Source organism: Dipteris shenzhenensis, chromosome 3, assembly GCF_047967505.1.
Source record: "Dipteris shenzhenensis isolate YYH24624 ecotype China chromosome 3, Dip_SZ_1.0, whole genome shotgun sequence".
Taxonomy (NCBI): domain Eukaryota; kingdom Viridiplantae; phylum Streptophyta; class Polypodiopsida; order Gleicheniales; family Dipteridaceae; genus Dipteris; species Dipteris shenzhenensis.
Genome location: NC_141598.1, coordinates 26,335,666 through 26,350,695, shown reverse-complemented (window position 1 = coordinate 26,350,695; position 15,030 = coordinate 26,335,666). Strand labels below are relative to the sequence as shown.

Here is a 15,030-nt window from a genome sequence, read left to right as displayed (position 1 = left end):
CTTCACTTTCAGCATAGTCTTTTGACTGAGTTTGCTATCTTGCAGCGTCTGTTCGTTCTTCTTATTATTTTGGCTTCAAAAGACAAAGATTTCAAGTATTGATTGAAAAAATTAGGAACCACAGTTTCGCTAAAGCACAACTTTGACACACTAAATCAACTGGGGTACAAAATATAGTTTCCTCACAACAGGACACACACCTGTGTACTAAAACTCGTTCCTTGATAGACAAAGAGAGAGAAATTATGTCTGTGTTGATGGGGAGCCCACCACCTGAGGTGCAAGACATGGCGATAGCACATGGAGGGCAAGATTGGCTACCCCTTGTTATGACCCCAAGATCATAGCATGAGCTGGTATTAATGATTCAAGCATTGGACCCCTTTAAAGGGGTCAGTTAGAACACCCAGTGTACGGGTGCCCTTAGGATAAAAAGACCCTTGGTAAGTCTTAAAAATTGAGCTGTGGGCTTATTTACAGGGATGGACTCCTTAGGCTACCGAGACCTTGATCAAGCCTATATGCCTAGTCTGGCTGAGCGCTTGGTTTGGTGGGCTCTGTGGTATGGGACACAAGGATTGTGGTCGTGGACAGTGTGCGGTGCTTGGTAACCTCGGGCCCGGAGGGTGATCCTTTGTGCTAGATCTATGGCTGGGAAGTGACCTCGTCAGCTCCCCCTTTATGGTCTTCCTAATCTATGGTTGCTTTGCAGGCCTTGGCGTTAGGGTAGAACCTGGATTACACCTAGACTTGGACCTAGGTACCCTCGCCTTGGGTGCCCATTTCAGCCCGAAAGAGCTATGTGGCTCCTTTGCGACCAGAAAATTATAGAGACGGAGCAAAATGCTCTTCTAGAGTGTGTAGAGTACTTACATGTACAAAGACATCCTCTTGCGCTAACGCTAAAGTCATCATCCTCAAGGGACACTCCAACACCATCAGCACATATGTGCTAAAATCATAAACACCATGCAAGAACTCCTAATATTCGTCCTCCGGGGGATGTTAACATACTCGTCACCATTGTCATCTCTCTCTCTCTCTCTCTCTCTCTCTCTCTCTCTCCCCAACAGAGACCGCCTGAGACGAGGCGTCACTCTTGACATAGCTCTCCGGAAGAAGACCACGCCCTCCGCCACAGAGGGAGACATCCCAACAAGTGCAGATCTGGGATATCTTTGCAGCCCACCGGAAAGCTACCACGGTACTGGGTTTCAGCTACTGAGTTTCAACCTCTTGTTTTTTAGATTTTTATATTTTTGAGTGAGATAGTTTGTTTTAGCATATCGCTCATCAAGGGCCTTAGCGTGCCCTTTGCTTCAGCCCTCAGTGGCTTGTATGAGTTCCTATTCATTTGTTGTACTTTGTCCCATAGGCCCGTGAGGCCTCCCAAAGACGTCAATACATCTCTCTCTCTCTCTCTCTCTCTCTCTCTCTCTCTCTCTCTCTCTCTCTCCTGCGCCCGAGACGAGACATCACTCTTGACATAGCTCTCCAAATACAGAGATTGAGAAGACCACGCCCTCCACCATGGGAGACATCCCTACAAGTGTAGATCTGGGATACCTTAGCAGCCCATCGGAGAGCTACCACAGTGCTGAGCTACTGAGTCTCAGCCTCTCGTTTTTCAGATTTTTGAGATATCTAGTTTGTTTTAGCATATAGCTTAGCAAGGGCCTTAGCATGCCCTTTGCTTCAGCCCTCAGTGGCTTGTATGAGTTTCTATCCATTTGCTGTACTTCGTCCCATAGGCCTGTGAGGCCTCTCAAAGACGTAAATACATCTCTCTCTCTCTCTCTCTCTCTCTCTCTCTCTCTCTCTATATATATATGTGTGTGTGTGTGTGTGTGTGTGTGTGTGTGTGTGTGTGTGTGTGTGCTCGTGTGCGTCTCTCTCTCTCTCTCTCTCTCTCTCTCTCTCTCTCTCTCTGTGTGCGCGTGTGCGTGTATGTGTGTGTCTCTCCTTCCTTTCCTACTTCTTCGCTCTGTGTGTGTCTCTGTGTCTCTCCTTCCTCTCCTATCCCCCTCAACCCAAGTAAACTCAACCAAGAAGACTCAATATGTTACAATGGCAGCCATGACACTCTCTTCGTATGCAAAATCGACCCATTATTGGGCACCATGAGTAGTTTTTTTATATACTACGACGACGATTTAACTAGCAGATGTGATAGCTAGACTTCACGTCCTTGAAGGATCTAGGAAGCAGGCAATAATTGATGAGGTAGTGAAGTCTTGTAAGGCCTCTCCCCCTTTCTTTCAACTAGTCTCTACACCTAAAGACCTAGTTCATACTGAAGTACAAACAATTAAGAAGCAAGTGCCTTGACACAAAGGCAAGTAAAGGTGATATTCAAGAAGAGATCAAGAAACAAGAAGCCAGACCTGAGCATGCACTAGAGATTCGAATAGGGGGCTCCTTGAAGACTAGTCATTTTCTAAATGATTCTTTCACTAAGACTTTAGCATATGTCAAAGCAGCCATGCCCAACATTGAATGGAAGGTTAACGATGAGGGCGATGACGGAGCAACTAATATACGACACTCTAAGAGACATGCTATCATTACACTTAGCTCACAAGATTTGCGGATCAAACTTCCCGACAATCTGCCAAGTTGAAAGGGACCAAGGTATGAATAGCCGAGGAACTCACACAAGCCAATTAAAGAATAAGGCAACAGAATTAGCCAAGGAAAATGGGCAGTATAGCATGAAGGTATAGCACTCATCAAAGAGTTCAAACCAAAACCAAAAGACTCTTATTCTTAAACTGATGTATGGTGCTCTAAATAACGGAGTTTGGCTCTCCTTATGGACCCTCCCTAAGTAGATGTACTAGATGGGTTTTTTGATGTCCCATAGACCTGTTAGTCTCGTGTGGACATTAATAGACTTTCTTTGTCTCACACGCATAACCAAATCAGCCCAAGGTCTACCCTTGCTTCACATATAAGAGTGACACAGTTGAGATAGTTAGCTCATTCAAATACTTGGGCATAGGTGTATAGGCAAATCATGGATGGAGTGCATGCATAGCACGCCGAATAAAGGCGGATGGACCAGCGACAAAAGATGGCATACCAGTGCTCTCGTGGTCGAAGTTTTGTTTTATGGAGTGGAAGTTTGGGGGGGTAGCATATCTCAATCCTCTTGGTTGAGAAATTGCAAAAAGTGTTCAAGTCGGCAAAGGCAATTACCCTTACTCAACTGCCATATGACCCATTGAGACAGAAGCCATCATGAGCGTGTACAAATATATAACGAAGGTTAAGAGACTGGAAATGCATTGTCTACCAAAGTGCAAGTTGCAAAGTACAAAAGACAAACAAAAGACACTTAAATATCTCAAACCATTTGTACTTGCAAAAGTACCACAAGACATCCGAAAATGGTTTGAGATATTTAAGTGGAGAAACCACTAGTTTCCATCAAAGGATATGCTAGTTGTGGATACTGGGTCAGATCTTGTGGATGCGCTTAAGGTAAAATTAAAAAAGGATGCAAAGGATAGCAAGCTAAAGTATTATTGCACTCGCATCGAACCAACATATTGGGAAACATATAAAGCAACATTAGGACGCACCCAACCACATATTGTAATTCCCATGCCACCCAAGGCGATGCAAGCTATCACACTTCCAAGCACTTGCTCCCATGATTTGGTCATTAAAATCGAAGCATGGAGTGGTCTAGAAAGAAAAGATCGAGTATTCACATTATGCGATGATCATGACATTAAAGATGAGGAGCACTTCACACTCGCGTGCCCAACCTATGCCAACATTAAAGGTAACTTTCAGCATTGATTACTGTTATGGATAAATTTGACCAAGGTAAAAGGCATAAATATATGTGAATGCTTGTATGTATGGCAATAGTATAATAAAATATGGTGTGCATAGGACCCAAGGTCGAGGTGGCAGGGCATGACCATCTGCCACCCTTCCACGTAAGAGGACCCATAAGGTGTGTTATACATAATCCATGGTAGTTATGTGATAAAATGGTAAGATGGCATCGTTCTTCCATATGCCACTCCTCCACCTAGGCGATCCCATGCTTGCATTTAATGAGACATGGCCCAAGGACTATGGAAGAAGTAATATAAAATAGGTGGAGATGGATATTATATTGGATTATTCCCTCCATATAGGATAGGCCCATGTGGGGAGGGGATATAGATAGTCCAAGAATGTAAGTTAAATAATGGGGAAGGTAGGATGAGGTGGCAAGACTCCTTGTGCCAACCCTGCACTTGTCCTCCTAGATGTTTGAACGTATTATAAAAATTGAGAAAAGACTAAAGGAGTATCTTAGACTTGGGATATGGGGTTTGATTTAGGTGAAAAAATGAGGCAAAGGGTTGTCACACACAATTGAGAGTGCATACCCACCAAGCCCACATGGGAGACTTTTTCACACACACCATGCGTGTGGGAGGATGCATTTATTGGGAGAGACCCTCTCTCTTGGCTATAAAAGGAGGGGGCTATTCCTTGATAGAACACGCTTATTCTTGTAAAGCCACCTAGCTAGTACTTTGATCCCCCCCCCCCCATCCTTCCTTTCAAATAAAGGTTGACTCTCTTCCCTTGATGTCTCCATCTCTATATTCCACCTCCCATCATGTACATGCTCCTCTTCCCTCTCTCCCTTCCCCCTTATGGCATAGTCCCTCTCTTCATTTCCACCCCTCTTAATCCTTTTTTCCCACCTATGTTAATGCTTCTTCCCTCAAATTCCCTTTTTCCGTATGGCTCTCGAGCGCCCGCCTCTAGCATCATGCCTTGATTTCTTTTCTAGATAATAAAATTGGTGTGGCTGCTGGGATCGAAATCTCCACGGCTAGTGGCGTAAAATTCGTTACTCCTACTGCTAGGTGTAGTTCTACAACACCTTCTGTGTGCGGTTCTCTACTTCTGCGCCTCCAGTTTGCGTGCCTTAAGAATCTCTTTGAGTCAATAAAGGTTCTCAGCCTTGGATAGTCCTCCTAGAACGATGTATTTCTAATGATGTGTGGCTCCATATCACCTTGTTTTGGAGCCAGAAAGAGGATGTATTGTGGAGCCATATATTGGCTTTGATAAGGTCTCTTTATCAGCCCTAGCCGAGTTTCAGGATGTTCGTATATTCCTAGACCCATGAGCTGGTCATGTAGCCATGCCGAGACATGAGACTCTGAGTCATGTTGAGTCTTAGGCCATGAGAGTGCTTGGATCAACCTCTAAACATGCTCAGACTTTAGCCTTTGAGTTACTTGGGGTGCACAGATTAGTAGTCCATCATTGTCATGTTCTATGCTTGGTTCCATTCCAGTAGTCCCTCACCTTTCCTTCATGGGGGGTGTTAGAAAATGAGGTCAAGTTGAGTGTGTTTTAGTATGTTCTACTAGGAGTTCTAGTAGAGTCTTATGTTATCCTGTGTGAGTGCCACGTGTCATATTGGGAGATATCTCATATACACTTTGGTATTCTAGTGTGTGTCTATCCTATATATGATTATACTTCGTAGACAAGCTTATTGCAACAGGGACCTCCAGACATTCTTGGCTTGATTTTTACGGTTGCCTCTTCTTCCACCTGTGCAAAATGATGCAGACCTTCTTGGAGAAAGTTCAACGATGTCACATCGAGCTGCGTTTGACGCAGCGTAATCTACTCAAACTTGCCAGGATCATGCTCGAATAGGATTTGAAATTCTATCGAATAGACACCTTCAGCCTGGCTTATGGCGCACACATCGCGATTCCTATGCATCTGCGTGTATTTTGACTGGCGAATCTTTTCGTCGTACCAGGCGCATTTGCAAAATTACAACACCCGCACGTCTCTTGGTTACAGTTGGCGCATCTGCACGTCGTGGACAGATCGCGATTGTTTTTTAGTTCCTGCGTCTTCTGGCGCATCTACGCGTCGCGTACAGATTGCGACTGTTTTTTTGAGTTCCTGCGTCTTCTGGTGCATTTACGCGTCGCGAACAGATCACGATAAACTTTCCGAGCTTCTGCAAAAGATCTCACGTCCCTATCCTCTCCCTCTTCTTCTCTTTCTCTTCTCTTCTCTTCTCCTCTCCTCTCCTCTCTTTTTAGTAAAGAGTGGGAATTGAACCCAAGACCTCCCCATTCACAAAAGAAAGACTTACTAATGGGCCAGCAAATAGGAAGTGATGAAAGTGTAATGATATTGCTTATATGATAAAATCTCATGAACTGTAACTCTCTAACCGTAGGGAGTTTCCTCTTGCTGTAAAAAGCAAAAGTACTTCATTTCATGTGCTCTATTCATACCTCATACTAGATCACAGAACTTTTTCAAGTTCACTCCTTGGACGCACGTCACACGAGAAGGGTGGATATTTATGTCACTTCTCGACGAGTTCAAGGATTTAGTACTTGGTCCTCCGCTCATTACGGCTACCAATTGACGAGATCTCTTTCTTGATCTTCATGTCGATTTTCAACAACTGATTGTACAATACATTGCTCAAGGAGACGACGGGTGGGATAATACACCATGGATGATTCAAGGTGAAGAACTAGTGATACATTGGAAGGACTTCTACTCATTGTGCGGTGATCGAGCTACTTGCTGCATCGGAGGTAATTAAAAGGGTGACATTCTATGTTCCCTAAGCTTGGGGGCATCTGCTTATTAATTCATGTGAATAAGCTCGTCTTGAATGTTTTCTTATCGATCTCACTACAAAGGTTTCTAGGGCTCGGCTATGGTTGGTACTGTTTCGACCAAGGAATCCCTTTGAACCTAATCAACCCTTTGTGCCTCATTTTGAGCTTCAAGTTGTAATTCTTTTTTGTCTAAAGATAAACTATCAACAAAGGATTGCAAGTTTATTTCGTGCTGAACGTCTTGCTCAAGTATTGAATTCTCCCCACCCTCTCCTTCTACCTATCTTGGACTACTGAGAAACTTAGGATGTCCGGATTTTAGTCTTGGTGTGATGACATCTTGGCTCCTCCAATTTGACGGCGCATACAAATCTTCGACCAAGGCTGCTGGTGTGGGTGTGAAGCTCACTTCACCAAGGGATGAGGTGTATTGTTATAGCAAGTCTGCACCAACAAGTACTTACAACCAAGCTGAGTACTCGGCACTCATTTTTGAGCTACAAAAGGCGCAAGAACATCGCATCAAGCAACTTAAGGTGCAAGGAGATTCTCAACTCGTGTGTAAACAAGTTAGTGGAAGATATAAGGTGCAGAGCGAAGGCTTTGTTCCACGACATCAACAAGCATCCATTGTTTGCCAATAGATAAGCCTCATTTAGTCTCTCTCTTTTTCATTTCCAAGCATGGCTGACATTCCTGTGTTCTGTGGACGGGTTGGATGTTGTGGCCTTCAAATGCCGTTGTGTTTCTCTCAACTTTCTTACAGAACATAGATGGCTGTTGGTTCTTCCCATATTTCTAGAGGGTTTGGCTCAAGTGTGGTACGAGAAGCAGGTCGAAGACGTTCGTCAAAGTTGGCCGAGGTTGACAACAGCTATAATCGAGTATTTCAACAAAGAAGAGGAGCCGGGGAATGTGTACCTACAGGTGACAAACTTGAAGCAGTCAGAAGGTATAAGATGCGGAGCGAAGGCTTGGTTCCACGACATCAACAAGCATCCATTGTTGCATCCATTGTTTGTCAATAGATAAGCCTCATTTAGTCTCTCTCTTTTTCATTTCCAAGCATGGCTGACATTCCCATGTTCTGTGGACGGGTTGAAGAAAATCCAAATGAGAATCTTGTGGCCTTCAAATACCGTTGTGTTTCTCTCAACTTTCTTACAGAACATAGATGGCTGTTGGTTCTTCCCATATTTCTAGAGGGTTTGGCTCAAGTGTGGTACGAGAAGCAGGTTGAAGACGTTCATTAAAGTTGGCCGAGGTTGACAACAGCTATAATCGAGTATTTCGACAAAGAAGAGGAGCCGGAGAATGTGTACCTGCAGGTGGCAAACTTGAAGCAATCAGAAGGTGAGACAGCGCGTCGATATGTGGATCAAGCGACCGTGCTCCTGGATCGTTTAATTGCCACGCGGGAGGACAACACCGGATTTCGAGTTGAAATGACTCAACATGTGCTGGGCTACCTCGTAGCAGGAGTAAGTGATGAATTCCGCCTCAAGCTTAAATGGAAGAATCCAGAAACCATGGTGCTAGCACGTGAGATTGCTCAAAAGTTTGATAAAGTTTAATCTGACCCCACTTCAAAGAAGACGACTGTCCCCCCGCAACCCTCTCAATTCTTGCAACAACAACTTGGGGGGTCCAACTCAAGGACATACCCCCACTCCCCATCAGGCATGTATCCACCGCCTCCACCTCAAATGTATGCTCCTCTCTTAGCTACTTACCCTCAACAAGGTGTATATCCTCACTCTCCACCTGGAAGATTTTCCCAGCCTCGCCCACGAGTCCACCTCCTTCCTACTCCCCCAATCCCTCTTGCTAAAGAACCCGGAGTCAATGACCTCGCCAAGGCCCTGAATGATCTTCGGCTTGAGATGGACATCAGAAATCAAGCCAATCACCCTCCAAGTAAACGTGCCAATGTCATGTGCTACGAGTGCCACCAGAAGGGTCATTATCACACCGAATGTCCCAATATTCCAAGGGTAAATCTTCTAAGTGGATCAGACATCGAGGATTCTGACGTAGAGATCCTTGACCTCGAGAAAATAAGTCGTACCATCTCGGACCCCTCTCCAAACCAGGGACCGGGCCGCCTCATGAGAAAGGTGTCCTTCTCATAGCCCTCAAATGCTGAGATGACAGACCAACCAACAAAGAAGACCAAAAGATCTCGCAGAAGTAAGTGGTCGCCCTCGGATTTTCCTATCGGCTCAGAGCAAGAAGACTATTCAGTCGTTAAGGACCTTGCTCATCGGTCTTTGAGCATCACGCTTCCTCAATAAATAGCATTAAGCATTAAGGTTAGACGTGAGCTACAGCAAGGACTCTCAACAAGAAAAAGCAAGAAAAAGGAAAAGGTACGAGCAGGACAGTGATACTCGCTCATCCTCGGTGTCTGAGTCAATGGAAGATTCAGACGGGAGGAGTTCTCAGAGGAAGAAGTTTACATGATGGGGGTGTCTCCGACCCCGCCACCTGCAGAAAAGGTAACAACTAGTCCTCAACAGCTTGAATCTATGCTTTCCCAGACCTCACTCCAAGTGAGAAAGACGAGTTCCTAAAAATGTTCAAATATTTCCCAGACGTCTTCGTAACTAGCTACCACCACCTTCGCCATGTGACTGCCATAGAACACAAGATAGAGCTGAAGCCTGATGCTAAGCCAATGGCTCATAAGTATCAAAGATTAGGGCCCCTACAGACTGATGCTTTGCGCTCAGAGTTGCGGAAGCTTGTAGAAGCTGGGTTGATTGTTCCGGTCCACTATACTGAATGGGTTTCACCAGTGGTAGTCACCCCAAAGAAAAACAACAAGTCGCGAGTCTGCAATGACTATAAGAAACTCAATGCGGCCACCAAGAGGGACCATCATCCTCTTCCCTTTTAAAACCTCATTCTTGAGAAGATAAGTGGTCATGAGATGTATACTTTCTGTGATGGTTACTCCGGGTTTTATCAAATCAAAATTGTTGAGGAGGATGTGCTTAAAACCACATTTGCCACACCCTGGGGAACGTCTGCATTCAAAGTAATGCCATTTGGCCTCACCAATGCTCCTGCTACCTTTCAAAGATTTATGTGGTGTTTGATCCTTATTTGGGGATTTTCTTCGAGGTGTTTTTAGATGATTTTTGTATATTCTCGGCACGTAAGCAGCACGTCATGAAGGTTAGGTTGGCCTTCCAAAGGGTCAATAATGCGAATGGCAGCCTCAACCCTTATAAATGCACCATCGGGGCCACTCAAGGGAGGTTACTAGCACATATTGTCTCATCCGAGGGCGTCAAGCCTGATCCCGAGAAGTTAGAAGCTATCCTTAAGCTCTCCTCGCCAACAACCAAACGTCAGGTACGCTCATTTGTCAATCTAGCAGGATACTATCACCGCTTCATTGATCAATATGCTACTTTGACGCGACCCATGGCTATGCTATTAAAAGGTGGGGTTGATTTCTCTTGGGATGAGGATTGTGATCATGGGTTTGCACAAATCAAGAGTGCTCTGGCTTCATAACCCATTCTACACAATCCTGATTGGTCAAAGACTTTCTATATTAATCCTGGGTTTGGTGAGCGCACTCTGGCAGGTATTCTTTTCTAGCAAGGGGAGGATCGGTTCATGTATCCCCTTCGATTTGCTTCTCGACAATTGCTCGAAACTGAACGACGCTACTCTGAGGCTGACAAGCATGCCTTGTCTTTGGTTTTTTGCATTGAGAAATTTAAGCATTATGTGGCTGGAAAGTCCTTCATTATAATCTGTAGCAATGGTCTTGCAAAGCAGGTTCTTCAATCACCAAATCCCATGTGCCGGTTGGCCAAATGGTTGGCAGTTTTACAAGAATATGATTTTTCTTTCAAAATTGTAAAAGGAGATTGTTCCAACTTAAAGAATGCTTTATTGATTTAGAGGAGTGCCTCAATGTAATCCTTGTAGCAGCCATAGAAGTTGGGGATCCATGGTATGGTGGTATCTATAGATTTCTGACCGCTTTCTCCTTTCCTCCACAAAGTACTAGCTATGAGAGAAAGAAGATCCGTAGAGATAGTAGGCGCTACACTCTCTTTGATGGGGTGTTGTACCGTCAAGGCATGGATGGGATACTAAGATGGGCCGTTAATACACATGAAGTACCTGAGGTATTGAAGCATTATCATGATGGATTTTGTGGAGGCCACTATGCCGGTGACTATACAGCTAAGAAGATTTTACATGCTGGGTACTATTGACCGACCTTGTTCAAGGATGTCACTATGTATTGCAAAACTTGTGAACCATGCCAATCCTTTGGTAGAAAGGATTTGCGTCCTGAGCAACATCACCCAGTGATGTCCATCCATCCATTTCAGAAGTGGGGAATTTTGTTGGGCCCCTGCCCATGACTGCCCGCAAAAAGAAGTATCTTCTGATAGCCACTCATTATGTCACTAAGTGGGCTGAAGCTATCACCCTCCCTGCTGCAAATGGTAAGTTAATTTCAAAGTTCATATTTGAAGGTATCTACACAAGATTTGGGACACCCATGGAAATAGTATCTGACCATGGGAGTCCATTCTTAAATGAAGCACTGGAGTTGCTCATGGATCGCATGGGTATTGATCACCGCACTTCTAGCATCTATCATCCAACGTCCATGGGACAAACGGAACGGACCAACGGCCTCCTTTGTAAAACCATGGAAAAAATGACCACAGGGAACAGGAGCCAGTGGGATCAGAAGGTCACCGAAGCCGTGTGGGCTTACAACATCACCCCATAAATCATCTGCAGGTAACACTTCTTTTGAGTTGGTGTACGGAACTAAGGCATTTTTACCACTAGAGATAGAAATTACGACCTTGAGATTGGCACGAGAACAGAGGATGATAGAAGATGAACATGTAGAGGCCAAGTTAGTACAACTTAAGAAGCTAGATGAAACCCGACGCCTTGCACTCCATCAAACAGAGATCCAAAAGAACCGACAAAAAGCCCGCATGGATGCTAAGATTCGCAAGGGATGGAAAAGACACTTTACTGAGGGGGATGTTGTGCTATGCTTTAACAATAGATTGGACCACTGCATGAGCCATATGGCAAGAAGGTGATCAACAAGCGTTATCTCAAGCCCTTCTTTGTTCGTGATGGTCCCAGGCATGGAAATGCTATGCATTCCCTGCCTGGAGCGGGAACTGTTATGGATAAATTTAGCCAAGGTAAAAGACATAAATATATGTGTGTGCTTGTATGTGTGGCAATAGTATAATAAAATATGGTGTGCATAGGGCCCAGGGTTAAGGTGGCACGGCATGACCATGTGCCACCCTTCCATGTAAGAGGACCCATAAGGTGTGTTGTACATAATCCATGGTAGTTATATTATAAAATGATAAGGTGGCATCGTTCTTCCATGTGCCAGGTCCCATGCCTGCATTTAATGAGACATGGCCTAAGGACCATGGGAGAAGTAATATAAAATAGGTGGAGATGGATATTATATTGGATTATTTCCTCCATGTAGGATAGGCCCATGTGGAAGGAGTGTAGATAGTCCAAGAATGCAAGTTAAATAATGGGGAAAGTAGGATGAGGTGGCAAGACTCCTTGTGCCCACCCTCCACTTGTCCTCCTAGATGTTTGAACGTATTATAAAATTGGAAAGAGACCAAGGGAGTATCTTAGACTTGGGATATGGGGTTTGATTTATGTGAAAAAATAAGGCAAAGGGTTGTCGCATACAATTGAGAGTGTGTATCCATCAAGCCCACATAGGATACTTTTCCCCACACACCATGCATGTGGGAGGATGCATTTATTGGGAGAGACCCTCTCTCTTGGCTATAAAAGGAGGGAGCTATTCCTTGATAGAACACGCTCATTCTTGTAAAGCCACCTAGCTAGTACTTTGATTTCCCCACTCCATCCTTTCTTTCAAATAAAGCTTGACTCTCTTCCCTTGATGTCTCCATCTCTACATTCCACCTCCCATCATGTACATGCTCCTCTTCCCCCTCTCCCTTCCCCCTTGTGGCATAGTCCCTCTCTTCATTCCCACCCCTCTTAATCCTTTTTTCCCACCTATGTTAATGCTTCTTCCCTCACATTTTCTTTTCCCCTATGGCTCTCGAGCGTCGCCATGCCTCGCGTCTAGCATCATGCCTTGATTTCTTTTCTAGATAATATTACACCAATGTACCAATCTATCCCAACTTCTTGGGATCATCCATAGACATCCTCTAGGTACCATTTTATGTCTCTTATCTAAGCATAGACAAGAAATCATGACAAAATGCATAAGAAGTCAACCTTCTGATCACTCAAAGGACACCATGTGAAGTTCTCCATAGGTCGTGTCTCACTGGCCTCTTGAGGACACTATTAAAGTGTCCTCAGTTAAAGCATCGTCATTGGCGTCGTCGTCATCCCTCCCTCCCTCTCTCTCTCTCTCTCTCTCTCTCTCTCTCTCTTCTCCAAAATTCCATTTTATTATTTTTGCAACTAGCTACTAAAATTATGATTCACAGATTTCGCTATGAATTAAGCGACCCTTTGTATCTTTTACTGTCATTTAGCCAAGTCCTTAAGCATTGTACTCTCCTCCTTACAAACCCACACCTAACGTACACATGCACACAACGAAATGGCACACATTTGCAAGTACGAAGTAAACAATACCGCAACATAGTTACTGGATCCGGGATTGTACTTGACACAGCATATATTGGCCTTCATATCAATATCAAGGACACTTGATTCCTTATTTGTACACCAGACTTTCACCTGTGTTTCAACACACTTACAATTAATAATTTTTTCAAACGTGTACAATTAATAATTTTTTCAAGCATTTAAATATGTACCGTTGCATCAAAATGGTTTGAAATGTTCTTTGCTTAATACAAAAAAATACAAATAAAAAATTCACTGTGAGAAACCAAGAGACAAAATGTACATCTCTTGAGCGATAAATCTAAGTGGGCCAAGTAAACACCTTGCCATCATCACTGCCAGAGACTAGCATTGAAGGTTCTGTACGAGAGAAATCTATACTCCAAGCACGTTTTTCATGCTCCTCATATTCCATGATGCTCTACAATTTTGTAACAATAAAAGATAAAAGGAAAGAACAACTCGTTATGGGTATCATTTCATTAAGTGCCAACACGTCTTTTAGACCAAGATAAAAAAGACATGCACAACAATGCCAAAAACATGAGAATCAAACATGCCCAAGTCCAAGGGTCCCAACTCTCACAAGAAAAGGATGAAGGCAAAAAGCAAGTTAAACCTAGTAGCGAATGAAATGCTCGGAAGGCAAGCCCTCAACACATAGTTGCAATAAGGTGTTCAAGGATAGACTTGCAAACTATGTTACGACTCCTTGCATCCGTCAACAATGTGTAATGCATTTATCAAAGCAATGTGAACACACAAACACACATATAAATATCAATATAGATGTGTATTTACATATGTCTACATGTATGTATGTATGTATGTGTGTGTGTGTGTGTGATATATATATATATATATATATATATATATAGAGAGAGAGAGAACGATATAGATATGTATATATTTATGTATGTTCACGTTTATGTAATACGTATACGTATGTGTGTGTTGTGCATGCATGTATATATTTATGTATGTTTATATTTATGGATATGTATACGTATGTATACAAGAGAAAGAGAAAGAAAGAAAGAAAGATATATTGACGTCCACGGGAGGCCTCACGGGCCTATGGGACGTGAGGCCTATGGGACAAGAAAGAGAGAGACCCTCCCACCCTCCAGAGGCACATAATTTTACTATATGTAAAATATAGAATATAACAATATATATAATCTGAAACTTTAGAGTTTAATGCACATATGAGGATTCAAACTTGCATTCTTGCATTTTAAAAATGTTATTGATGATATGACTATGTACTGCTTAGCACTTAGCATTCAGCATGGGTGATGATGCTCTTTTAGTAGCTCCACCCTTTCTACTTGTTGTAAAAGTTTTCTATCAGTCTCATAGACCCATCTGTCTTCCGAAGACTTTAATAAACTTTCTTTCTCTCTCTCTCCGCCTTCCTCTCCCTCACCCGTATCCTCAGCCCCGGCTGCTGTAGTAGCAGCAGCTCTTAGCCCATAGCCCTCAGCACATAGAGGCACACATCAGCGCCGCAAACAGGGTCACGGCAGCAACTTGAGCACAAACAGCCGCATAGGTGGCGCATAAAGCAGCGGGCTCCCACAGAATCACTCTGGGGGCCATACACCAGCAGGTCACATCTCATGGGGGAAGACCAGCCACAGATTGCGCACACAACAGGAGTAGCAGGGGCTCCGGGTTGGTGGGCTGAAACCTCCCAGCCCAACTAGGGGGTAGCTACAACAAGATGGGGGTTTATCTAGTC

General features: G+C 43.8%; 1 protein-coding gene across 16 annotated transcripts in view; it reads right to left on the bottom strand.

Moving 5' to 3' along the window:
* COP1 (Transducin/WD40 repeat-like superfamily protein) overlaps positions 1 to 15,030 on the bottom strand; it is a 28,757-nt gene that overhangs the window by 5,143 nt on the left and 8,584 nt on the right. For 15 of the 16 annotated variants that reach the window (XR_015543801.1, XR_015543804.1, XR_015543805.1 and 12 more), the window contains exons 9-10: positions 13,609 to 13,707; positions 13,293 to 13,397 (exon numbers count right to left, since the gene is read on the bottom strand). Coding sequence is in view for 9 of the 16 variants with exons in the window: in XM_087399960.1 (XP_087256086.1) it covers positions 13,293 to 13,397; positions 13,609 to 13,707 (204 nt within the window). In the remaining 7 variants the exon portion in view is untranslated. The remainder of the gene's footprint in view (positions 1 to 13,292; positions 13,398 to 13,608; positions 13,708 to 15,030) is intronic. The other variant, XR_015543814.1, reaches the window with a different exon arrangement.